Below are 24,537 nucleotides of genomic sequence, written 5' to 3'. Positions count from 1 at the left end.
ACCAAGAAAGGAGGGAAAGGGATGAGGACTGTTTTTTAAAGTCTGCAGTGCAATCAATCTTTCCTTTGTGTGCTGCTGCAAAAATTTGTCTCTGATTTTCGTGGAGCAAAATCTATTAGATTAGTGACAAAGATAATGGTAGATAACTGTAAAGAAATAGATGTGAAGTATAATCTAGTTTAAAATGCTCTTTTTGAAAGCTATTTGACTTGTTAATTTTGTCCTTTAGAAAGTGATTTCCTAACAAAAGTAACATTTTAGTTTCTATTATTTATTTTTATTCATATTTTAGTTCTTTTTAGGCCAGGGATTTGGAACTTTTTGGTGTCCCTTTGGCAGATGGTGAAGCCTATAGACACCTTTCTCAGAAAGTAAAATCCATAGTACTCCAAAGGAAATCAATGATATTTTAAATAATTATCAAAATTTTTAAGTACACAGACAAAGGACCCCTATTTTAGGTAGACATACAGAAATGTGCCACTCGCTGAAATCAGATACATACCATAAATCCAAATAATCAGGGCTCATTCACGAACACTATTGCTTAGGTCTATGATTTACTCAAATCAGCAGGCTAAGACCTTTAAATGTGCATGTGCGTCATCCATGGTGCTGGGTGGGGTCAGGAAATAGATTGTACTCCATTTCCCGTAGAGGATGCCAGTTGACTCTCTGCTCTTTTCATTCCCTCAACTAATCACCTGGAACTTTCAGGATCTTCCTCCCAGAACTGGCAAAGGGTTTCAGTGGGGAAGCAGACACCCTAGGAGGTTTCTTCCAACCTTACAAAGCTGGAGGTTAAATAATGAGGTTAAATCATGGTAATTAATCACAAATATAGTAGATCTTTCTTCTCCAAGCTAAACTGAAATTTAGCGTTAGAACATATTATATAGACCCAGGGTGTATGAAGTAGCTTATTCTTTTAAAGCAGATGCTTTTAATCTTTTTCCGTGTCATGACCCACTTTGGTTCAGTTAGTCTGGTGAAGCCTATGGACTCATTCTCAGAATCATATTTATAAGTAATTGAAAAACCTGCTTAATTTCACTTATAAAGGAATGAAAAAAAAAAGATCCAATTGCCTCCCTCCCATAAGTTTTTGGACCTCCTAAACTCTATCCACAGATCTCATATAAAGAATTCTTGGTTTAAATATAACTGATCCCTAGGAAAAATATTTCAAAGCAGCTCACTTCCCTTTTGTGTCTAGACTTGAAGGTTTGTTAACAATCTGTTAATTTAGACATCAGTTTTAAAAGTACTACCTATCATTTTGGTTTTAAAAGATTACTCTATTACAAAAATGAATACTATGGAAATAGGTATCAGGTGATAATACATGTATAAGCCAGTGGAATTGCTTGTCAGCTCTGGGAGAGGGAAGAGAAGAGGGGAGGGAGAGAACATGAATCATATAACCATGGGAAAATATTTAAAAATGAAAATAAAAAATCTTTCTAAAATAAATAAAAAATAAAAACACTTGAGAACATTGGGGGGAAAAAGTACAACCCATTTGTACTTGACTCAGAATGCCCTTTTGGGTTTCCCTATCCTCCAAGCACTCTCACCAAAAAAGTTACTGAAATTTCTATTTGTCATTTTCCCATTAAAAGTAAGTCCATGAAGGTATATTTAATATAAGCATAACTGTTTCTGGGGATGCCATATAGGCCATTAAGTTATAGTCAAAGCTTCTGATCTTGAAAGTCTTTCCCATTGTAACCTTACCCTTTCACAGATTTGCCTTTGAAGTGAGAGAGGAGCCTTTTATCTTTGATCACTTAATGACAGATTGCCCTTTGATCAGCTCAGTTTTCTTCTTTCTTTTGTTTCAAAATAAATCACTTACCTAGGTGGTAGGGAAAGACCTGAAGTAGTCCCAGAAAGGGCCACAATTTTGAGGAGCACAATGGTTATTTGACCGCCATATCTTAAGCAAATACACCCAAGTAAAGTCAGCCCTTTCTGGCCTTGATTAAACTTGAACACTGTGTAATGTCATTGTAGTCAATTGCATCTCCCTCCTCCCCTCAAAAGCACAACAAACCAAAATCAGCTCCCCAGGAATATTTTAAGTTGTTCTTATAGCATTCGGAATAACTATGAGACTTTCCATCAGCATATAGTTTGTTGATGAAGGTGTTTTGAGTTTTGGAAACATACTAAACTTTGAATGCTAATTGGATGTTTATTTTCAGATTACTTTTTATGACTTCTTGGTTTATTATTTAACAGTCATTTGCTATCTGAATATGAAACAGAAAGTCTTCCCTAAGTAATCTCCTTCATTAGAAATCAAATGTTTTCAGTATAGTGTAGTGAAAGTAACAGCAGGCATTTGGAGTCCAAGACTTGGGTTCAGATGCAATCCAATCGCTTCCTTAGGTAAAGTGCTTGGAACATGGTAGACCTTAGTAAATACTATTGACTAGCTGATTAAGCCTTACCTGAAAAATGAGAGGTTTGAACTAGATGATCTCTAATGCCCTGATGAATGAAAGAAAGAAGCATTTATTATACTTATTAAAGACAAGAACTGTGCTAAGAGATGAAGATACAGATAGAAAAATGGACACATTCTCTGGTCTCAAGGAACTCACTTGAATAAAGGAGTGGGCTGGGCTGGGCAGGGCAGATGGAAAGGCCAGATGGTTTTTAGGGTAAAATAGCAAAGCAGATGAGATTATATTTTCTTTATTGCTATGCCACTGATATAACCATTTTGGTTTGAGGTTGAACCATTTGATAGTACCAAGAACTTTGGTCATGAGAATTTCTTTTTCAAGTCTTCAGTAGCTATGGCTCCTAGAAGAGGGTGGAGAGATGGTGTTCAGCATTCACAGGAGCCATTGCCAAGTTTCCTTCCCACAAGGATAGGCCACTTGGATGATGGCTGTAGGGGCTGGGTTGGAAACATGGCAGGTGTTAGGGCAGGGTTAGGGTGCTGCACACTCACCATTTCCAACACTTGAGCCCAGGTCCTGGGATGTCTCATCTGGGATCTTAAAGGGGGCAGGGCGGCCAAAAGGTGACTTGGTCTACCAGCCACATGCTAGCTTCTCTCTCTTCCTCACTTCATGTTTCTGCTTCTAAAGACTATTAACTAGTTGGAAATTAGTTGACTGTTGGTGGTAAATGGATGGCAGGGGCCATCAGAGCATAAATATAGAAAATCTTAGAGAAATGATTCTGAAATACACATTTAAGAACAATTTAGAGATTCGTTCCCTTATTTGCAAATGCTGTTATGTTATTCAGGAGTTGTGATTTACCGATACATAAAAGCTTTTTAGACCTTAGTTACTATTAATTCTGAATTATGTATTTTTCATTTCCTGAATAAGGGGATTTAAAATGGGAAAGGACATTGTTTAGTCCATACCCCTCTTCTATCAACTGGGGAAACTGAAATATGTAGAGTGGGGTACTGACTTCCCCTAAGGTCACTCAAATAGCTGAGTTGAAATTCTAACTTGAGTCTTTGAACTCCATAAATTTATATTTCCTTCAGTTACCTTATGTCCCTAATGGGATTTGGGGCTCCAACTTTTTATTATCAGTATGCACTCAGGCTATGAAATTCATTTTAATATTAGCACAATAATAATTAGGTAACAAGATCTATATAAAAGTGTACTACTAGTCAAAATAGAATTTTGGATTATGTACCCAATGAAATTTTATTCCATTCTATAAGATTTTATGTGGCAGCTATATTGTACAGTAGATAGAATATAGGACCTGGGGTCAAGAAGAGCCTTCTTCCTTTAAATCCAGCCTCAGACATTTGCTGGGTGATCATGGATAAGTCATTTAACTCTGCCTCAATTTCTTTATCTTAAAAATGAGCTGAGAAAAGCATTGACAGACCAGTCTAGTATCTTTGCCAAGAAAACCTTAGATGGGATCATGAAGAGTTGGAAACAACTGAAGTGACTAAATAACAAGATTGTATGTGCCATTGTTTCTTTGTACTCCACTTGGCTCTACTCCTTGGTTGTCCTACCAATGACTATATTTGGAAATAAGTATAATCGAACACATATAAATTCAGATTTGGATTTCTGTGGGTTTAAATATGTCTTTGGAATTCTTATATCTACATATAGTAAAGTCATGTGAGGGATATTAGTCCTGTCTCCTGGCTTTTTTAAGGAATGGGGATTTTGTTTTTGCAGGGGGATAGGGGGAGTTCTAGTTTGTCATTTGATGTAGCTTGTCAATGGTGGAACATTTAAATGTCAAGAGTCAAATATTTAAATGATTAATCAGACAAATTCCCATATGGAACTAAAATCTTCTGTAAATGTATAATTTAGTGGTAAACAACATCTTTGCAACTAAGAAAATGAGTTTCATTTCTAGAAAGTGATTAAACATTTTAAAATAGGTTTTTAAACTTAACTTTTAAACTTAACTTTAAATTTAACTCTATCAGAGAAATTGATGATTATAGAAGTATAATTTTCCAGTGCTAATGGAGGGGTATCCTATAGTTTGTAGGTACCTTATAAATTATTTAGTCCTAGGAATTCTTAAGTTGGGGTCCATAAAGGTGGCTCTTTTGAAAAAATATGTTTTAACTAGATTTCATTTCATTTCTTCCCTTTGTCATTCTTTGTATTTTATTTGAGGCAGTAAGAACATTATTTGGAGAAGGGGCCCATTGATTTAAGCAGACTGACTAAGGAGTCTGTGACACAAAAGTGGGTAAGAACCTCTGATGTAGTCTAAACTATTAATTTTATATAAGAAAAAAGTCTCTCAGAGTCTAAAAGTCTCAGGTCCTTGCTGTGTAGTACTGGGCACTTTATTTCCTGACCCTCTTAATAACAGGCTTGGAACTTTTTCCTTCACCTCTACTTTCAGGCTTCCCAGGCTTCCTTTAAGTCCCCCCCCCCCCCTTCAAATTCTTACTTTCCATTTTAGAAGCAATACTGTGTTCTAAGCCAGAAAGATTATAAGGGCTAGGCAATAAGGGTTAAGTGACTTGCTCAGGGTCACGCAGCTAGGAAGTGTCTGACATCAAATTTGAACCCAGGACCTCCTCTCTCTTGACCCTGTCTCCCTATCCATTGAGCTACCTAGCTGCTCCCTTTCTTTAGGTCTTAACTGAAGTGTCCCACCTTTTGCAAGAGCTCTTTCCTGATCTCCCTTAATGCCAGGGCCTTCTTTTTGTTGATTGCCTCAGTTTATTCTGTATAAATGTTGTTTGCATGTTGTCTTCTCCACTGGACTGTGAATTCCTTAAGATCAGGAACTGTCTTTTGCCTCTTTTTTTTTTTTTAACTATTCCCCAGCTCTTAGCACAATGTCTGGCACATATTAGGCAATTAAAAGTTTATTGACTTGGCTTAACTTGATATTGATAATAAGTTTCTGAGAAAGTATTTTTACTTCATTCTAGTGTTCTTTCTAGAACATACTAGTGGCCAGGCTGCCTCTGTTTGTGAAGTCACTGGTAATAATTAATCAACCTTTTCAAATCCAAGCTATTAATCATGAATTCATTTCTAGTGACCCAACATTTGTAAAATGTAAGATCCAGCACTAGATATTGTGGCAAATTCTAGGAATAAAATAATAATAATAATAATAATGAGAGAGCCTGCTCTCAAGTAACTTGCATTCTAATTGGAGGTTGGGGAAATAAGGTATATCCCAGAAAAGTAAATAAAAGATAATTGAAGAAGGGAGAGAAAATGAACTATTGAGGAGTATCAGAGTAGACTTCATAGATGAACAGGCATTTGAACTGGGACTTAAGGGAAAGTAAGAGTTGTTTAGAAGTGTCCATGTGGTAGTGTATTACATGTATCTGCTACTTCTAGGTCAAGGTTGGTTGACCACTTGCTTGGATAAATTGTACTGGAGATTCTTTTGTTCAACTATGGGTTAGACATGATGATCCCTGAGGTCCTTGCTAAATAAGTCCGAAATTCTGTGCTTTTGGGGGAATTTTTGTCCTGTCATCCAAGGTACTTTTCTTTTCAAATAGGAAATCACATCGAGGTTGAAAACGAGAAACTCTCAAAGGGCATAGTTCTCATAATAATCAGCATTAATGCCTTGATTCTTTTAGGAATTATTTGGCCATTTCTTTCTATCTCCACTTTACCCTCTGTTTCATTGTTTGTTTGTTTTTCCTTTTTAACCCTTACCTTTTGTCTTAAAATTGATACTAAGTATTGGTTTCAAGACAAAAGAATGGTAAAGGTTAGGCAATGGGGCTGGCCGGATTTACACAGTTAGGAAGTATCTTGATATTGGATTTGAACCCAGGGCTTCCCATTTCTAGGTCTGACTCACAATCCACTGAGCTACCTAGCCGCCTCTTGCCTTCTGTTTCTAAGTCTGGGAAGTTTTCATTTCTAATTTCTTGAAATATAGTGTCAGGCTTTATTTTCTTTTCTTGGTTTCCAAGTCTAATTCAACATCTCTCACTCTGTCTTTGTCTCTGTCTCTCTGTCTTTCTGTCTCTCTCTGTATCTCTGTCTCTGTCAGTCTGTCTTCCTTCAGAGTGAAGTGATTTGCTCAGGGACATACAGCTAAGAAGTGTCCAAAGCCGGATTTGAAAACAGATCCTTCTGATTCCACACCTGGTGCTGTATCCAGTGGGCCACTTAGCTGCCTCGAGTTCAATAATTCTTAAATTTTATCTCCCTTTGACTCAGTTTTCCAGGACAGATGTTTTAGATAGCTAGAAGCTTACATTTTCTTCTATTTTAAAAACATTCTATTTTATTTTTATTTTGTTCCAATATTTCTTGTTATTTCAGGGGTCATTTTCTATTTGGTCTATTCTGTGTCAGGGAGTATATTGCCTGGATAAAGTCTGCCACTTTCTATTCTAAGCAATTTATTCTTTTAATTCTTTCTTCTAGAGCTTCAATTCATCAATCCCTCTGGTTTCCAATATCCTACTTTGTTGCTTCTGCTTTCTCACAAAGGTTATCAATAAGGAGCCAAAGAATCTGGGCTCAGATTCCACCTCTGATTCTTACTTACTTGTATGACCTTGGGTAAGGCACTCAGTTTCTTGGGCTTCACTTTCTCCATCTATAAAATGTGGGGGAGATATTAAACTAGACAGTTCTAAGGCTGAAATTCTTTAATCCTTTGTTTTCTTAATTACTAAATACTTTGGCTTTTTTGAAGTCCTCATTCATCTTGACTCTTCTGCTGCACCTTTTGATAACACTTTGATTACACTGACCATCCTCTGCTGGATGTACCTTTTTTTTTCCCCTTGCTGTTTGTTATTCTTACCTTCACCTAATTCGAATTTTTAGCCCAGCCTTCCAGGTTCAAATTTGGGAGTTAACCTTGGAAAGGAAATTTATTTCTTCATCACAGATAGTTGAATAAATACTAGATTTGGTTTTAAATCTTAATTCCCACCTATGTGAAAGTGAATACCAACTCATTCTTGATGTTGAACAAATGATTGATTACTATGTGTTATAAATACTATTCTTTGATGATATCCTTGATCTTTATACAATGTATAGGTTCTTTATAACATTTAACAAACATTTTAAATGTCTGATTTAAATTTTAAAAATTATTGATATAGAATTACTCTGCAATTCAATCTATGCACAAATACTTTGTGGAGCTCTCATTGCATCAGTTACAGTAGAATCTCTGACTTTGGATACCCTATTTTAATATATAGAAGGTTCATGTTTTGACTATAATGAAGCCAACTGTCATTCTGAGTCAGTATTTATTTGTGGTAAATCAATCAAATAAAAGCTGAAGGATATAGACAAGCTTTTTTTTTTTTTAAAAGATGTATGGCTTGAGAAAATTGGCATTTGATAGTCACCTCAACACCTGGCTCTCTTGTAAGAGCTGGGGAATTCAGGATTATAAGGGAGATTCTACAATTAAAACATGTGGCTAGGAATGTCTGGGATAAATTTGAGTTAACTTGGGAATGGAGTGACATGGGTAGGAAAGGATATTATTTAATTCCTTGGGACTGAGTATATTGTCCATTTTGTCCATTACATTTGAGAAGGAAAGGGGTGACATTTTAGTGTCATAGAAAGACTCTTGAAGTTTATGGAAGGGGACATTGATTTGACTCCTGTCTTTGCTGCTGGGCTGACCTTTGAACTTATGATTCTGAGGCTTCAGCTATGAAGGGGTTTGTATAACTGATGTGATTACCTATCCATGTAACTTGGTCATATATGCAATTAATATCTCAACATAAAAATAGCATATTAGGGGGTTCCCAGCATTGTTGTGTACAATGTTAATCACATGAATGAACCATTTGGAATGTGCTAATGCATTTCAAATACATAAATATTTAGGAAAAATAATAATAAATGAATGGATGGATGGTTTTTTTAAAAAGGGATTCGGACTTGAAGGTCTCCCAGATCCCTTCTCACCTGAAAGTCTCTGACCTCATAGAAAGCTCTAACTAGCTTAACACTTATGAGTTAGGGCTGGATATTAGAACATTCTTCACTGTGATAGGATTGATGAAATGAAGTCAACAGAAGAGGAAGTTGAGTAGATGAATGCAGGCTTAATCTCAAAATGAGCTTCATTGGGTTGTTGACTAGATAGTGATAGAGAAAGGAGTGAAATGGGTATGGATATTCAACTTAAAATTTTTTAATTTTTTGTCATTCTGATGATAAACACCAACAAATATTAATATTTCCCTATGTAGAGAAGAACTAAAAAGAGGATTATATATTCTGCTGTACATTTCTTCTTACATACAGGTTTTTAAAAGTAGATAATAAATTCAACATGTCTGTTTCAAAGTTGTCCTGTTTGTCAGTGTCTCCAGTAAGAATTGGTTTTATTCTCTTCTTTGCATTTTAAAAGCATGTTTGAATGACTGGATTTTCTTTCTTCTTTCTCCCTTCCTCCTCTAGACTTAACCTACCTTGCATTAAAAACCAAACACTTCCTTTGTAACATACATATAGCCAAACAAAACCAACTTCCACATTGGACAAGTCCACAAGTGGACTCTCATTCTCTTTCTCTAGGCCATCTTCTTTTAGGCAGGAGGTAGGTAGCATGTATTATCAATGGTCCTTTGTAGTTATGGGTCATCATTGCATTATTGCTCAAAGTTCTTAAAGTCTTTCAAGTTGTCTTTATGACATGAGCATCATAGGGATAAATTGATCTTCTGGTTCTCCTCATTTCACTCTATCTTAATTCATACAAGTTTGCCCAAGTTTCTTTGTACCAACCTTGTACCAACCATTGGTTGGTACAGTGAATAGAATGCTGGGCTAGAGTCAGGAAGAACCAATAGCACCTAATTTCCAGAGCTGTGGGGATCAAATTAAATAACATTTGATTTGTCATTTCTTACTATGTAATATTTCCTTATTTTTAAAATTTTGATGAAAATATAATTTTAAATTTAATGTTAAAAATAATTTTAATAATATTTCCTTACTTTCACACGTGATGGGTATTCAAAATAGGAAGTGAGAAGATCTCTTATGGTTCACATGGTCCAGGCACAATTGGGGCCAAGTCAGTGGTGGGGATTATGGAGGACTGTACGCTTATAGGTAGGGGTGTGTGTGTGTGAGAGAGAGAGAGTTATGGTAAATAGATTATCTTGGCTTTGCTGGAACTGAGGGACTAAAGTTACTTGAGTTCATTTCACCCAACATAAAAAGCATCCATTAAGTCTGTGCAAGGCACGAGGCACGGGGTGAAAAGTAATGTTGAAAACACAACCCCTACCCTCAAGGAATTTATGGTCTATTAAGGGAGAGATGTGTACGCAAATAACTCTAATACAAAGAGTGTGAAAATATTTGAGGTACAAATAAAATGCTTGGAGCCCACTCACAGGAAGGAGACTCATGCTGGCTGGAGAATTGCAGGACTTCACTGGGGAATGGGAGTATATATTTCTGGACTAGGGTACATGAGTAATGAGTTAAGTCTGTAAAGGCAGAGGTAAGGAACAGTAGAGAGAGCTTTTAATGCTAAGATTGATCAATTTGATAAAGTTAGAAGCAGGAAACAGTTATAAATTCTCATATAGGGAAATGACTCGATCCATTTCATGGACATGGAAGATGTTGCCATCCCCCATAGGAACTCCTTGCTATTGCTTATGTGCTTCCCTATGCCAGAATTTTCCCATCCCACCCTGACTCTCTTTTGTTATTCTCCTGTAGAATGGCAAGGACTACAAACTTGGAGATGAGTCAGAAGATTTGGGTTGGAACCCTGATCCTATCCATTATTAGGCGGGTGATTTTAAGCTTATCATTTAGCCTTTCTCAGTCATCATTTCTGTATCTTTAAAATGGAGATGATACATTTTTACTATTAATTAATTCAATTAATAATTTACTATTATTAAGAGACCTTTAAATGTAGGTTGTTAATATCAACCCTATAATAATTCTTCAAATCTCAATTTAGATATCACCATGAAATTTTCTTTAATCTTCAAACAATAATGACTTTCTCTGACTTCACATAGCATTTGTTTTATACTTCTCTAATGCATTTATCATGCATTTTGTTTCATAGAATCATAGAATTTATATTGGGAGGAGACTTTCAAAATTGAGTTTAATCTCAATTGGCAGATTAAGAAAATGTAGGAACAAGGAAATTGTGACTTGACCAAGGTCTGGGATTTGAACTCAAGTCCTCCAACTCCACATTCAGTTCTCTTTCTATCATCCTGTGATGTCTTTTTATTTGTTCCTTTGTGTCATCTCTTCTTATTAGATTGTGAACTCCTTGTAGATTAGAACTTCCATGGAATCCTTGTATCTATTCAATATGTCTCCCAAGTACAAGCAAAGTACATCAAGAGGGAAGTACTTGAATGTTAATAATAAGAAGGATTAAAGTAAAAATTTCCCAATGATTGTCTTTATTTAAATGTGTAGCCAAAGATGGTGAGAGATGCCCAGATATTAAACTGAAGGGTTCTGAATTAGGATGTTAGCTTTGGCTAATGTGACGTAGTTATAAAATATGAGCATTGAAAGGGATTCTAAGGATCCTGGTGTCCATCCTTTCTTTTACAGACATAGAATGCCATTCCTGGTGACTTGTGTTGGTCTCATAATTTAAGGAGAGGAACTAAACTTAGAATCCTGATCTTGACTTCAGTTGGAAAACAAAAAGTAATTGCATTTAAATTAATGAACAATTATCACGTGCTTTCTATGTGCCAGGCACTGTGCTAAGTAAACACTGGAGATAACAAAGGCCAAAATAGCTCCTGTCCTCAAGGAGTTCATAATCAAATGGGGGCAATAATATGTAAATAGCTATATACAAACAGTATACAGGATTTTATATTTTTCCAGAGGGCATTTGACTTATCTTATCTCTATGGAATAGGCAGGGTAGATAGATATTAGGATCTTCACTTTATAGGCAAAGAAACTGAGGCCTCATTTGCCTAAGTGATATCACCATTAAAATGAGGAAGTGAAAGATGAAAGAATGCAAAGTGTAGTTCAGATAGGGATAGAGACTAGTGTGCTCTTCAAGATTAGATTGGTCTCTCTGGGCAGATTTTGTTCAGGGTCTCATGAACTTCATTTTCAGAGATTTAATACCATCCTACCTCTTCTGAAGGATTGGAACAATCCTAAACGGCCTCTCTTCATAATGCCAGGCTGCTTCTCATGCATTTTAAAAAGATATCAAAAATCAGTCTTGTTATAGTTGTATTTCAAATGGTTTAAACAGATCTACTTCTCAACTTCATTCTTTTCATTGTCTAAATTTTGAAGAATTAAGTATGCCATTTTCTTTTTCCATTTAGTTTTTTCCTCATGAGCTACTGTGCTCAGTAATAAACACATTTCAGAAATTCCTCTCCTCCGTCCCTCCGTCCCTCCGTCCCTCCGTCCCTCCGTCCCTCCGTCCCTCCGTCCCTCCGTCCCTCCCTTCCTCCCTCCCTTCCTCCCTCCCTTCCTTCCTTCCTTCCTTCCTTCCTTCCTTCCTTCCTTCCTTCCTTCCTTCCTTCCTTCCTTCCTTCCTTCCTTCCTTCCTTCCTTCCTTCCTTCCCTTCTTTCCCTCCTTCCCTTCTCTCCCTCCTTCCCTTCTCTCCCTCCTTCCCTTCTCTCCCTCCCTCCTTCTCCCCCTACAATGTACAAATAAATATGCTAGGAAAGGAGAGACACATAAAGAAAAACCAGACTCTATGCTTCTTCTCATGGAGTTTATAATCTACTATATGAGTGGAGGAGGAGGTATGAACAATTCTTTTTGCTAACTGTACCAAGCTTTTACAAGTCCCACCAGGGAAGAAATTATGCTTTAGCTTGGTCCCTGATTTCACTGCTCTGTGGGAGCAATTTGCCTTAATAATTCCCCTCTTCCCCATTAACAGTAAAACTTCCACTAAAAGGAGGGAAAGTGGGACTCTGCAAATAAATGCAATCGATTTTTAAGTAAGATGCAAAGGGATTACCTTTTGAAAATGGGGAATTGACATCCATGTGTTATACAAAAAGGGCTGTAAAATACTAAAGAGTCATGTGATTAGGTACCATGTACTTGGGTCCTCCTTCCACTATGGGGGCTTCCATTGTTGGTAATTTAAAGATGGTATCACAAAATGTAACAAAGTTGGGTCATTTTACAGGTGAGGAACCTGAGACCCAGGGAAATATAATGATTTGTCCAAAATTACACAACTACCAAGTGTCAGTGTTGGGCCTCAAAACTAGTTTTTTCTGACTCCTGTTCAACTCTTCCATGCTGCCTCTGGGGAAGACAAGCAGACATTATATTTCAGATGAAGGAGATGAGTTTGGCTGCCAAACGGTTTATAATCTTTTTATTTAATTGACAGTACAGGAACCATGGTTTTTAAAAAAAAAATTTTTTTTAATTAAAACCCTTACCTTCGTCTTGGAATCAATACGGTATATTGGTTCCAAGGCAGAAGAGTGGTAAAGGTTAGGCACTGGGGGTTAAGTGACTTGCCCAGGGTCACACAGCTGGGAAGTATCTGATTTGAACCTAAGACCTCCCATCTCAAGGCCTGGCTCTCAATTCACTGAGCTACCTAGCTGCCCCTAAGGGGCAATGTTTGAAGGATATTTTCTGCTTGTTGGAGCTGTATTAAACTTATTCTTTGCTTGTTGGGGTATAGTGGAAGGACCTCTTACCTTGGGGTCAGAAAACCCAAGTTCAAGTCCTAACTTTGTGTACCAAGGGGCAACTGATTTAAAATCTTTCATGCCTCAGTTTCCTTATCTATAAAATGGAGATAATAATACTTGCATTGCCTGTCACATGAATTTATTGTGATGAAAGTACCTATTAAGTCTCAAAACACTTTAGAAATATGAGCAGATAACCAGCATGGAAAAAAAGTTTCTGTATTCTTATGAAGTTAATACATTGTATTACTATTTGGCATCTTGAAAATTTTAATGAGTTTTATAAACATCAGCTATCATTATTATTATTTATTATTTCTCCCTGTAGGAAAAATCCCACAAATCTGATCACTCATTGTTCACTAAAATTTTTATTCATATTTTATCCCATGTAAGTTTTAATTTGCAAATTCTAGTGAAGTCAGAGATTATTTCTTTAATATTATCATAATGATCACATTTCTGGTAATGTGGATGGACTTAATAAGTGATGGATTAATTTTGATGGATGCATTTTCCTTACTTAACTATACCTAGTGGTCAAGATTATGGACATTATGAGCTTTGTATGGTAGTTTCCAAAGCTAATTTGCATGTTTTTCTCCCTGCTTAGACTGTAAGCTAGCTCCTTGAGATCAGGGACTTTTCTTTTCTTTGAATGCCCAGCACTTAGCACAGTGCCTGGTGGAGAATGGATATTTTATTATTTATTAAGATAAGCGCTTCTTGATCTGACTTGCCTAGTGCATTTACAAGTCTTTCATTTTCTTTCTACCCAATTATTCTCTTTAAAAAAGGTTTTTATTGTCCTGCGAAACATACTTCCATATTGATCATTGTAAGATCAAACTCATACAAAACTGAAACCCCAAAATAAAACCTAAGCTACACTGATCTGAAAGATGACTCCAACAGTTCTTTCTCTGGAGGCAGATAGCATTCCCCATCCTAAGTCTTTAAGGATTGTCCCAGATCATTGCAGTGCTAAGAGTAGCCAAGCTTGCACAGATAATCATCATCTAATATTGCTGTCACTGTGTACAATGTTCTCCCAGTTCTGCTTATTTCTTTCTGCATCAGTTACTGCAGATCTTTCCAGCTTTTTCTGAAATCATCTTGCTTATCATTTCTTTTTGAATAATAGTATTTCTTCACCAATATGTACCACAATTTGTTCAGCCATTCTCCAACAGATGGAGATCTCCTCAATTTCCAACTCTTTCCCCCCACAAAAAAGAGCAGCTATAAATATTTTTGTCCAAGAAGGTCCTTCCTCTTTTTTTTTTTAATTATTTCTTTTTAGAGACACTGAATAGTTGGGGCAAGTATAGGCAAAGCCTGTCTCCATCTGAAGTTAACACAGTTACGGTAGATAGGAGGAGCTTTATATAGGAGAAAGACCAATTTTGGGTCTATTTGGGAGGGTGTATATTAAAAGGACTTGGAAAGGGGGAATTGCAAGGGTCATTGGAGTATATATGAGATATATGTATGTGGATAAAGGGGAATGCAGGGAAGAAGTGGACTGTAACTTTTCATGGAGAAAGTACACATTTCCCCCTCCCATTATGTTAGTTCTCTGGGGCCAAAGTTTTATTTACCACATGGTAATGATGGCTCTGAATTTAGGTCTCAAAGAGAAGCTTTTCAACCACTGAACTGAATATATTAGGTGCCCCAGACCTCAGGTACTTAAGACATTGGGTACACATAACTTTCCTTACCACTGTTTTCCAAACAGCAAGACTCCTATTCCAGTCCTGTTTTCATGGAATGACTGTCCCCTTGTTGTCAACAGTTGTTATAATAATAGCTTATATTTGTGTAGCTTGGCATCATAGTTAGAGGAAGACCAGCTTCAGAATTTGGAAGACCTGGTGCAGTGGAAATAATCCTGGCTTTAGAGTCCGATGCCCTTGTTTCTAATTGATCTCTGTTACCTGTGAGACCTTGGGCTAGTCACGGAACTTTTCTAGTCCTTAGTTATTTTCAAGTGACAATAATCTCTTCCAACTCTACAAAATCCTTCTAACTCTAACCTAAGTTAACCTAATTCCTATCCCTGGCATCCATCTGTGTGACCATGGATGGGTCAGAGTCCAAATGACCCTCTAAGACCATACCAAGAAGCTACTCATACATATTAGAGGAGGGAGTTTCTACACCAGGACCCAACAAGGATGAAATCTTGACTCTAGAGTTCCCCTCCTCTAAAAGAACTTTGTGTATTTCATATATGTTATCTTGCCAGAATCTTGATACCACCCTAAAAATCATAAGGTGAAAATATTTTTCCTCTTTTACGAAGCCATCAAATATTTTCCCCAAGACCATAAAGATTGTAAATGACAAAGCTGGGGCTCAAATTCAGAGATCTTCCTCTTCATGTTCTTTCTCCTTTACCACTAAAGATTCAGGACTTTTGTTATGTGAGACATGTATCTGGTGGGGTACCTGGGCAGTAGAATCTTGGGAGAGGAAGTACAAGTGAGCCCCAGTGAGTATATCCTTAGCAAAGGATGATTCCCTGAAGAATTAGTCCAATGAGGTGATATAGCAGATAGAGGAGCCTTGTACTAGGAGACAGGAAAAACTGAATTTCAATCTTGCTTCCAATACTTAGTAGCTATATGACCTGGCAAGTCATTTTAAGCCTCAGTTTGCTCATTTGTAAAATGAGGATAATAATTGCACCTATTCATAGTGGTATTAAAAGTTAAATAAAATAATGTATTCTAAAAGCATTTTACCAACCTCAAAGTTTACGTAAATGCTAGCAGTTATTATTTTTATAAGAGTCTTCTTTTTTTGCTGCTTAAGAGTAATTGGTCTAATTTAAGAACATGAGTCTTGGAGTCAAGAGAGACCTGTGTTGTCTGCTAACATAGTCAATAATTAACTATATGAATTTTAGAGAGTCACAGTTTTTCAGTACCTCAGTTTCTTCATCTATTAAGAGAAAGTCATCCTGCTTCAGTGTGTACAAGATTGTTATAATAAGTAAGAAGACATTATATGTGGAAATATTTTTCAAAGTAAAAGACAATACAAATTCAAGGAACAGGCAAGCTCAGGAATTGGACTATTCTGGTGAATTAAATTTCAGGTTGTTATCGTTCAGTTGTTTTCAGTTATATCCAACACTTTTTCAGAACCAGTTCATCATGTAGGGCTCTACTGTCATTGTGAACTTCTAGCACAAGTGTTAAACCCATGAACCATGTACAGCCCCACCATGACACTCCTGATTGGGCTCAAACCAGACTGAAATGTTAATCATAATTCTGGGGCAGCTAGGTGGCACAGTGGGTAGAGCTGTTGGATTTGGAGTCAGGAAGACCTGAGTTTAAATCTTGCCTCAGATGCTTAATAACTGAGTGACCCAGGAGAATTCATTTAAGTTTTTTCCACTTAGGTTGACAGAGAATAACAGCCACTGCACAGGGCTATGAGGATCCGATGATATTGCTGTCTCAGTTACCTATCAATGATGTCATGAGATTGATATCTCATTACATAGTAAACATTGGTAAAGTGCACTGCAAGCCTTGCACCACTTATAATTAGTAGTCAATAAGGCAGATAACCCTCTCCGTATTATCATTATCCAACATTTAACAAATATTTTGACTTAATTGCTGTTTAATGTCCTGTTAGTCAAGGGGAACTAACCCTAAAAGAGTTTTCAGTTTTGTAGAGGACACAAGCAGCTCTACTAGGAATGTCTTCTGAGTTATGATTCAAGATAAAGAGAAATCAGGAATCATCAAGAAGAATTCAGAATATTTCTAAATTCATTACAAGTCCCTGCCAGTGTTAGTTTAGGTATAAATGACCTGCAGGGATGAGTTAGCCACCCTGCTGCTAGATCAGACTCATTACATTGAGAGCTGAAAAGCCTGTGTTTGAGCACACACATACACACAAAAACAAAAACAAAAACAAAAAAAACACAAGCACATGCGCTCCTTCCTGACTGGAGCAAGAAGGCTGGGACTGAGGCTCTGTTTCTTAAGTTTTGTGGAACTGCCGGACTCAGTACTGTATCCAGGCAGACGCTACGTCACATAGTTATCTCTGTTTGCCTTCTATGTATTTCATCATGTTGCCCAACAGCCCTATTTCCCCCCCAAAGTTAAATGGAATGAATAGGCACAAGCTGAACTGTTTGAAAGAGGCTTATCCCCAGCTGCTGTTCACTGAGACAAAGACAAGTATTATTTGAGAAAAAAGGAATCTGCGCTGACTGTTGGCGTTTTTGCTCTTGCACAGACACAGTTCTGGTCTGTACAGTAATGAATTGGGGAGATCTGAGATGACTCGTTAGATGGTACAGTACAGTTGTTTTATCAGGGGTCTGTCTTGCCAGTAGGATGATGTCAGTTCTGGGGGCCATGACAGACAAATCACTGGTGCACAGGAGCTTGTTCAGCAGATCAGGTTGTGGTTTTCATTCCCTGATTTTAGATTCTCATACTGTTAAGGGGAAGGGGTGTCAGGAGAAAGCAATTTTTTTAAGTCTTAGAGGCAAAAGCAGAGATTTAGTTTGTGGTATGATGGAAAACCTTGAATTCTGTAGGTTTTATTCTTAAAATTTATCTTCAGGAATTATATTGTCTGTACAGTTATATCCCTTCCTTCCCATTATAAATTGAAACACCATGGTCTTTTCTATAATTTTGATCAGCATTCTCTTCTTAAAGCTGCAACACATTACATTTCCTTGATCAGTTTAGGTGATGTGGGAAAAACGTTAGGCACAGAGTCAAAATAATGTATTTTTAAAAGCATTTACCAACCTTGAAGTACTCTGTAAATGCTAGCTATTGTTTTTAGAAGAAAATGTCTTCTTCTGCAGCCTAAGAATGTTTGACCTAAAAGGTCCTAGATTCAGATTTGGCCTCAGGTACTTCTTACTAAGTGATCCTGGGCAAGTACAATATTGTATTGATTCTAAGATAGAAGGTAAGGGTTTAAAAGAAAGAAAAGAATGATTGACCTAGTGTAAGAACGTGAGTCTTAGAAGCCAAAGACCTGTGTCCAGTCCTGTCACTGCCACTAAATCATAGTTAACTTAGGCAAGTCACTTAACCTTTGCAAGCCTAAATTTTCCCATCTTTAAAATGAGAATAATAATGTTTTACACTGGGTACTCGTATAACATTGTTTGAAGGATCACATGATCCTAGCAAATTTATTTTGTAACTAAAGTGCTATGTAAATGTGAATTGTTATTGTTATTAATAATATTGTTAATCATCATTCAGGGAGTGAACTCACTGGTTTAGACACGAGTCCCAAAAAGGAGCATGCAATCTAGTTGAGACAAAATTAACGATGAAGTATGAAATTGTATTAGGACAACTAGATGGTACAGTGGATAGATCACCATGCCTAGAGTCAGGAGAACCTCAGACATTTACTAGCTATGTGACCTGAGGCAAATCACTTAAACTTGATTGCCTTAGTTTCTCCATATGTAAAATGAACAGGAGAAGAAAATGGCAAACCACTTTAGTAGCTTTGCCAAGAAAATCCCAAATGGGGTCACAAAGAGTTGGATGTGACTGAAAACCTCCTGAACAACAACAAATGAAATTGTGAAGTTCCCAGTGAAATAAATCCAAAAATTCAAGCACTTTATCAGCCAGTCAGCACATCCTTGTTGAGGGAGACAGAGCCAAAGGACAGGAGGATACTGATTTTTTTTTTTAATTCTTCTGCCTTAGTATCAGTTCTGAGACAGACAAGGGCAAGGCAATCTGGGTTAAATGGTTTGTCCAGAATCACACATCTAGGAAGTGTCTGAGGCCAGATTTGAACCTAGGTCTTCTGGACTCCAGGTCTGGCACTCTATCAACTGGACTACCTAGCTGCCCCAGGACACTGATGCTTTGAGAACCATAAACAACTCCAGAACTGATTCACATTTCTACATAGTGGCCTGTGCATAAGTTCCCAGAATGAAGATGGGATGCATCAGGACCACTTAGAGTTCCTCTCATGCTTAGCACATAGTAGCTGCTTTCTAAACGTTTGTTGATTGATTCATAAGTTAAACATAATCAAATGAGTGCCTGTCACCACCACCTGAGGGTAACACTCTCCTTCCCAAAATCCTATCCATGCTCTAAAGCTGGACTCTGGTCCCATTTCCTTTGTGAAGTTTTCCCCAGGCTATTCCAGTTGTCATGAATCTCACCCTTCTCTAAGCTCAAGTTGAACAAAAACTTCCTCCTTTCATTCATTTCACAAGCATTTATTAAGCATCTACTCTGTGCCATGCAATGGGGGAACAAGGAGAAAATTGCCCCTGCCCACATGTATGCAGAATGGTAAATACAAAATATATTGGAAGTGGTGGACAGAAAGCACTGGCCATGGTGGTGATAAAATGGCCCTTTAGGGGAGTCCTGAAGGAAGCAAAAGATGCTACATAGTGAAGATGATTGGGGTGGGGGTGGTCCAGGAATTGGACACAGCCTGTGCAAAGCGATAGGGATGCAATCATCATATATAGAGCACAGCAACTGGGCAGTTTAGCTGGAATATAGAGTCTATAATGGAGAATAATATTTGATAAGCCTGAAAAGGTGAATTGAAGAAGAAATGATGAATAGGAGTTGGTATTTTGTCCTCAAGGAATGAAGGAGAGATTTCTTGAGCAAGGAAATTATATCACCTGACCTGTCCACTCTTTGTTTCATGGATGCCCATTTTGTCTTGTCTGAAGCCCTATCTCTAGCTTCTTTCCTTATGCTTAGCAGAATACCAGGCACATAGGAGGTGTTCATTGGGACATATGTTTAAAACACTGGAAAGATCCCATCTAATCATGTTTTATAGGAACCAAGATGTTGAGGACCAGAGAACTTAAAATGACTTGACCAAGATTGTTGCAAACCTGACTGGTCGCCTGACTCCTAGACTACTTTCACTAAAAGTATCCTAGCCAAAAAAGGAGGTATTTGAATTTTTAGGAAATAAGCACAATGCAGTGGTTTTTTATTTCATGGAGTGGTCTGGTGAAGCCTATGGACTCCTCAGAGTAATGTTTTTAAATGTATAAAATAACAGGCTTTAATTTTATTGAAATAATCTCAAAATATGTGTACATATATGTGTGTATCTATATAGATATTTATGTGTATAGATACATACACATATATTAAAAAAAAAACAAGCTCATGGACCCCAGGTTAAAAAGTCCTAGCTTAATGAAAAGAGAAAATGAAGACAAAAGATTGACTGGAATATCATGGCTTACTGGAAGAATCATTGTGTTGAGAATAAGAACTGAAGCTTAAATTCTAGTTTCTGCCCCTTAGTACCTATGTGACCATGGGAAGGTTGTCGTTTTCCTTGGCCTCAGTTTCTTCATCTATAAAATGGAGGTGTTGGTGGATGGTCGTTGGTCGATTTCTTTCAATTTTAAACCCTATAATGATAGAGGGATGGTATGAATTCTTTATGTGACAAACTGAAGTAGGTCTGGTTTTGTGAATTCATTAGGCCAGAATAGGTCCTGGCTTTTTAGACATTTAGTTTGAAATGGAAAGTTCCACTTTAGTTTTGCTGCCAGCATCTCTAAAAGGAAGTCTGACTTGTGGTGTGTTATGGGTCACTATATATTTGCTAGTTTATATCATGCTGACTAAATTGGCACCATGTTTATTTTTCCTGGTAAACATTCAGAAAGTTTGCTTCTTGCTCCTCCTTTCCCCAACAAAATCACACTTGTCATACGTGAATGAAATAGATGACTGTTAAAAAACCATTCACGCATCAGTGGTGATATGAAAATTAGTGGTGGCAGACAAAGATTTCCTTTCTTAGGGACCACAGGCCTCAGATGAAGTTGACTTTATCCTAATATTACTCCCAAATTGGGACCAAGTGGAAATAAAAATGGTTCAGACCTCAGAGACCAGGGCTTAATAATTTTATTTTTCTGAACTCTGACTGCCTGTGGGGACATTGATTATCTTTCCCTCACCCAAACTTCTCCTCTTCCCTTTTCCCTTACCCCAACCTAAATTTTAAAATCTTTTCAATGTGTTGTTTTAACTTTAAGCTTAAAGCAGCTCAGTAGAGGCAAAAGCTGACTGATCTTGGAGTCAGATCTCATTTGTGGAGCCTTCACTAAGTTAAGTTGCTCCCCCTCAGTGGCCTTAATTTTCTTGCCTGTAAAATAAGGGCATTGAACTAAATGACCTCTTTCGACCTTTCTAGCTATTGGCCTAATCTAATCTAAATATTGTTATATAATATTATAGAAATGTATTATATAATATTAGATCATAATGTTAATATATGTAAAATTATGATATATAATATACATATTTAAATAATATATGCTGTGTTCATAGTAGAAAAATAAAAGGCTAAGTCAATTTAGTTTTCAATAAATGAGAACGATAGCATAGCCTAAATTATTTTGATATTTGAATAGTCAAGAGTCTGACTGTTAACACTGCATCAGAGTTACAAATTAGATAATTTGTGAGTCTCATGCCCCCTTGCTTTAACAATTTCATCAAATTTCTGGCATGTTATGTTTGTAAGTTGCCTTATCACCTTGTACTATGTTGGAAGTCTATTGTATCTCCTTCCCTCTTCCTGGGTGCTAGAAGCCTTTCCCTCTAAGGTTTCTTCCAATCTTCTCTGTACAGATCGAATATGCCTATTTATTGACATGTTTTCTCCCCCTGTCTCTTATTGTGTAAGTTCCTTGAGGGCAGGAAATCTTTTTTTTTCTTCTTTCTTTGTATCTTCAGTGACTGACACAGTAAATGCTCTATAAATACTTTTCAATTAATTGATTATACCAAAAATGAAGAAAATGTATTTTCCTCCTTGATTTCATTTTATTTTTTTCCTGTAAATAAGTGAACTTCTAACTCATAAATTCTTTTTAAACAAAGTAATATGCCAAAAAGAGCGATAAAAATATAACAAGAAGAAAAGTTAATTTGGCACTCTGGTTTTAATGAGCTCAGTATTAAATTTGTCTCATGCCATGGGCCAGGAATCAAGACCCTTTCAAAACCTGTGTATTTGATGAGGCTTTAAGATTACTTATGGTAAACAGGCGCTTCCCCCCCACCCCACCCCCTGTTATTTTATTCCAGCTTTTATTTTTAAACTTTACCCTAAAGACTACTTGTGCTTAAAAAACCACGTCTTCTATAAAATGGTTCATGCTTGGCTTCTAACCATGCACTCAAACCATGTTCTGAGCATGACAGGCATCTGGCCAAAATGCCAAAGGTTTCCAGTGGGAACAATTTTGGAAGGAGCCAGAATTGACTTGGGGGGGTAGGGGTTGGAGAGGGATTGAATTAGGGGCATGTGCTTTATATTTGATGACTTCATCTATTTTCTTCTTGCAGGTGAAGCTGCTCTAAGAGGTGAACCCAGAATGCAAGCCCTTCCTGTGCCCTCTGCCTTGACCAATCATCGGACAGGGCCCCCTCCCATCAGCCCCAGCAAGAGGAAATTTAGTGTGGAACAAGGGGATGATGACCTAGACTGTGAAAATGACCATGTTTCCAAGATGAGTCGCATCTTCAGCCCCCATTTGTAAGTAACTGGTTTTGGTTATAGTGGCACCTCATGTACACCTTGATTCCAGGATCATTCAGAGCTCATTGGTCAAGTCTGGTCTTAGATGAAGCACTCATTCTCATCAAAGATTCTGAAATCAGTTGTTTGTTTCTGTTATTTAGAGTTCTAAAGGGCAAACAACCTCTGTGTGAACTAATACAGTGTCAAAAAGAATCAGAATGATTGCTAGAGAATTTATTTCCTAGTGAAATATGAATATTGATATTGTTTTCAAATTTTGGTTTGGTGATCTGATATGGTTCACATCTTACAATCACAGCTTTTTAGGATTCTGTAGGCTGGATTCACTTCTCTTGTCTGTTTACACTTATGTATACTCACATAGAATATGTCATTCCTAGAAAAAGTGACATATGATAGATGGACAGCGTGGCACACGGAAAAGACCCCTGGATCTAAAGTTAGTGAATTTGGGATCAAATTCTAGCTCTTTCATTCACTACCTGGGTGATCTTGGACTAATCGGTCCATTTCTTTGTACACATCTTCTGTTTTGTAAATTGAGGGAATTGGATGAAATGTCCTTTTCGGATACCTTCTTTGACCCTGGGTGGTGGTTGTGTCAGTTATATAATTAGAGGTGATAGAGAAGGAGAGACTTTTCTCTAAAAGTCCTGTACTATTTTATTCCCCTATGTACTAGGGGTATTGAATTTAACATATTCTACATACATTAAATATTAGTTCTGGTCCTATGGGATTAATGAGGAAGGAAGGAAGGAAGGAAGGAAGGAAGGAAGGAGGGAGGGAGGGAGGGAGGGAGGGAGGGAGGGAGGGAGGAAGGAAGCAAGGAAGCAAGGAAGCAAGGAAGGAAGGAAGGAGAATTAAGCTTAAATGCTGTCTATTCCAGGCACTTTCTAATGAGTGTGAAAATACATATATACAAAATTACAAGTAATTCCCACTATGCTATTTTCTGACTTCTCCCTCTTGCTATCTTCCCAGTATACACACTCCTTGGAAAGAGAGAGAAATGCTTTACATATTTCCTGGGCCAGGAGACATTGAGCCAGCTGCTCAGCAGAGTGTGGTCTGACAACTGTGTGGGCAACAGTTGTTATCAGACTTTATTTGTGTGATCATATTCAATCCTTGGCAATACATCTGTAAAAGAGAAAAGGAGTTTTCTGCATAGCTCTAAAGGTGCCTTTTGCTTGCCCATCCTGGCCATTCTCCCTGCTGTGTCAAGAAGGGGGTGGGGGAAGCTGGGGCAGAGAGACAAATTGAGAACTAATTGTTTTGTAATTAATCCACATACTGTTCTTCCCCAGTTCTTGTTTCTGGGAATGCTTCTATTTCTGGCAGCAATCTGAAGCAGCGCAGAGAGTTCCCCTCTTTCCTTCCTCACTGGAGGAAGTGATCTTGAGTACTTGGGCAATCAGAGGTAGCTTGATAACTGGAGCTTGCTGCCCTGGCTTCAGCAGCCTTCTGCATTCCACACATTCCACTCTGCTTTGGCCTGTTGTGTTCAGTCATAAGACACTGACGGAGGTATTTATCTTCAAATAAATCACTGTGGTGTTAGTCAGAGGCTGAGCCTGCAGTCTGTAGCCCTGGAATTTGCTACAAATCAGGAATCCAGGACCAAGGCAATGCAAAACAATGAAAACTCACAAGTGGAAAGGGGGAAAAAAACGTGTCTGTTTAACTGTTTAGAGACCATTGTTCTTGGGGAGAATTGTATCCCTTTATGACCAGTAGCATAGTGGGAGGAACTCTGAACTTGGTGTTGAGACCTGGGTTCAAGCTG

General features: G+C 37.4%; 1 protein-coding gene across 4 annotated transcripts in view; it reads left to right on the top strand.

Annotated features, from left to right (window-relative positions):
* The window catches only part of VGLL4 (vestigial like family member 4), a 184,396-nt gene that overhangs the window by 114,317 nt on the left and 45,542 nt on the right, over positions 1 to 24,537 (top strand). For all 4 annotated transcript variants that reach the window (XM_056804667.1, XM_007500239.3, XM_007500236.3 and 1 more), the window contains one exon: positions 22,553 to 22,742. In XM_056804667.1, the coding sequence (XP_056660645.1) occupies positions 22,553 to 22,742 (190 nt within the window). The remainder of the gene's footprint in view (positions 1 to 22,552; positions 22,743 to 24,537) is intronic.

Source organism: Monodelphis domestica, chromosome 7, assembly GCF_027887165.1.
Source record: "Monodelphis domestica isolate mMonDom1 chromosome 7, mMonDom1.pri, whole genome shotgun sequence".
In the NCBI taxonomy this organism is placed as follows: Eukaryota; Metazoa; Chordata; class Mammalia; order Didelphimorphia; family Didelphidae; genus Monodelphis; species Monodelphis domestica.
This window is presented reverse-complemented; position numbering and strand designations above follow the sequence as displayed.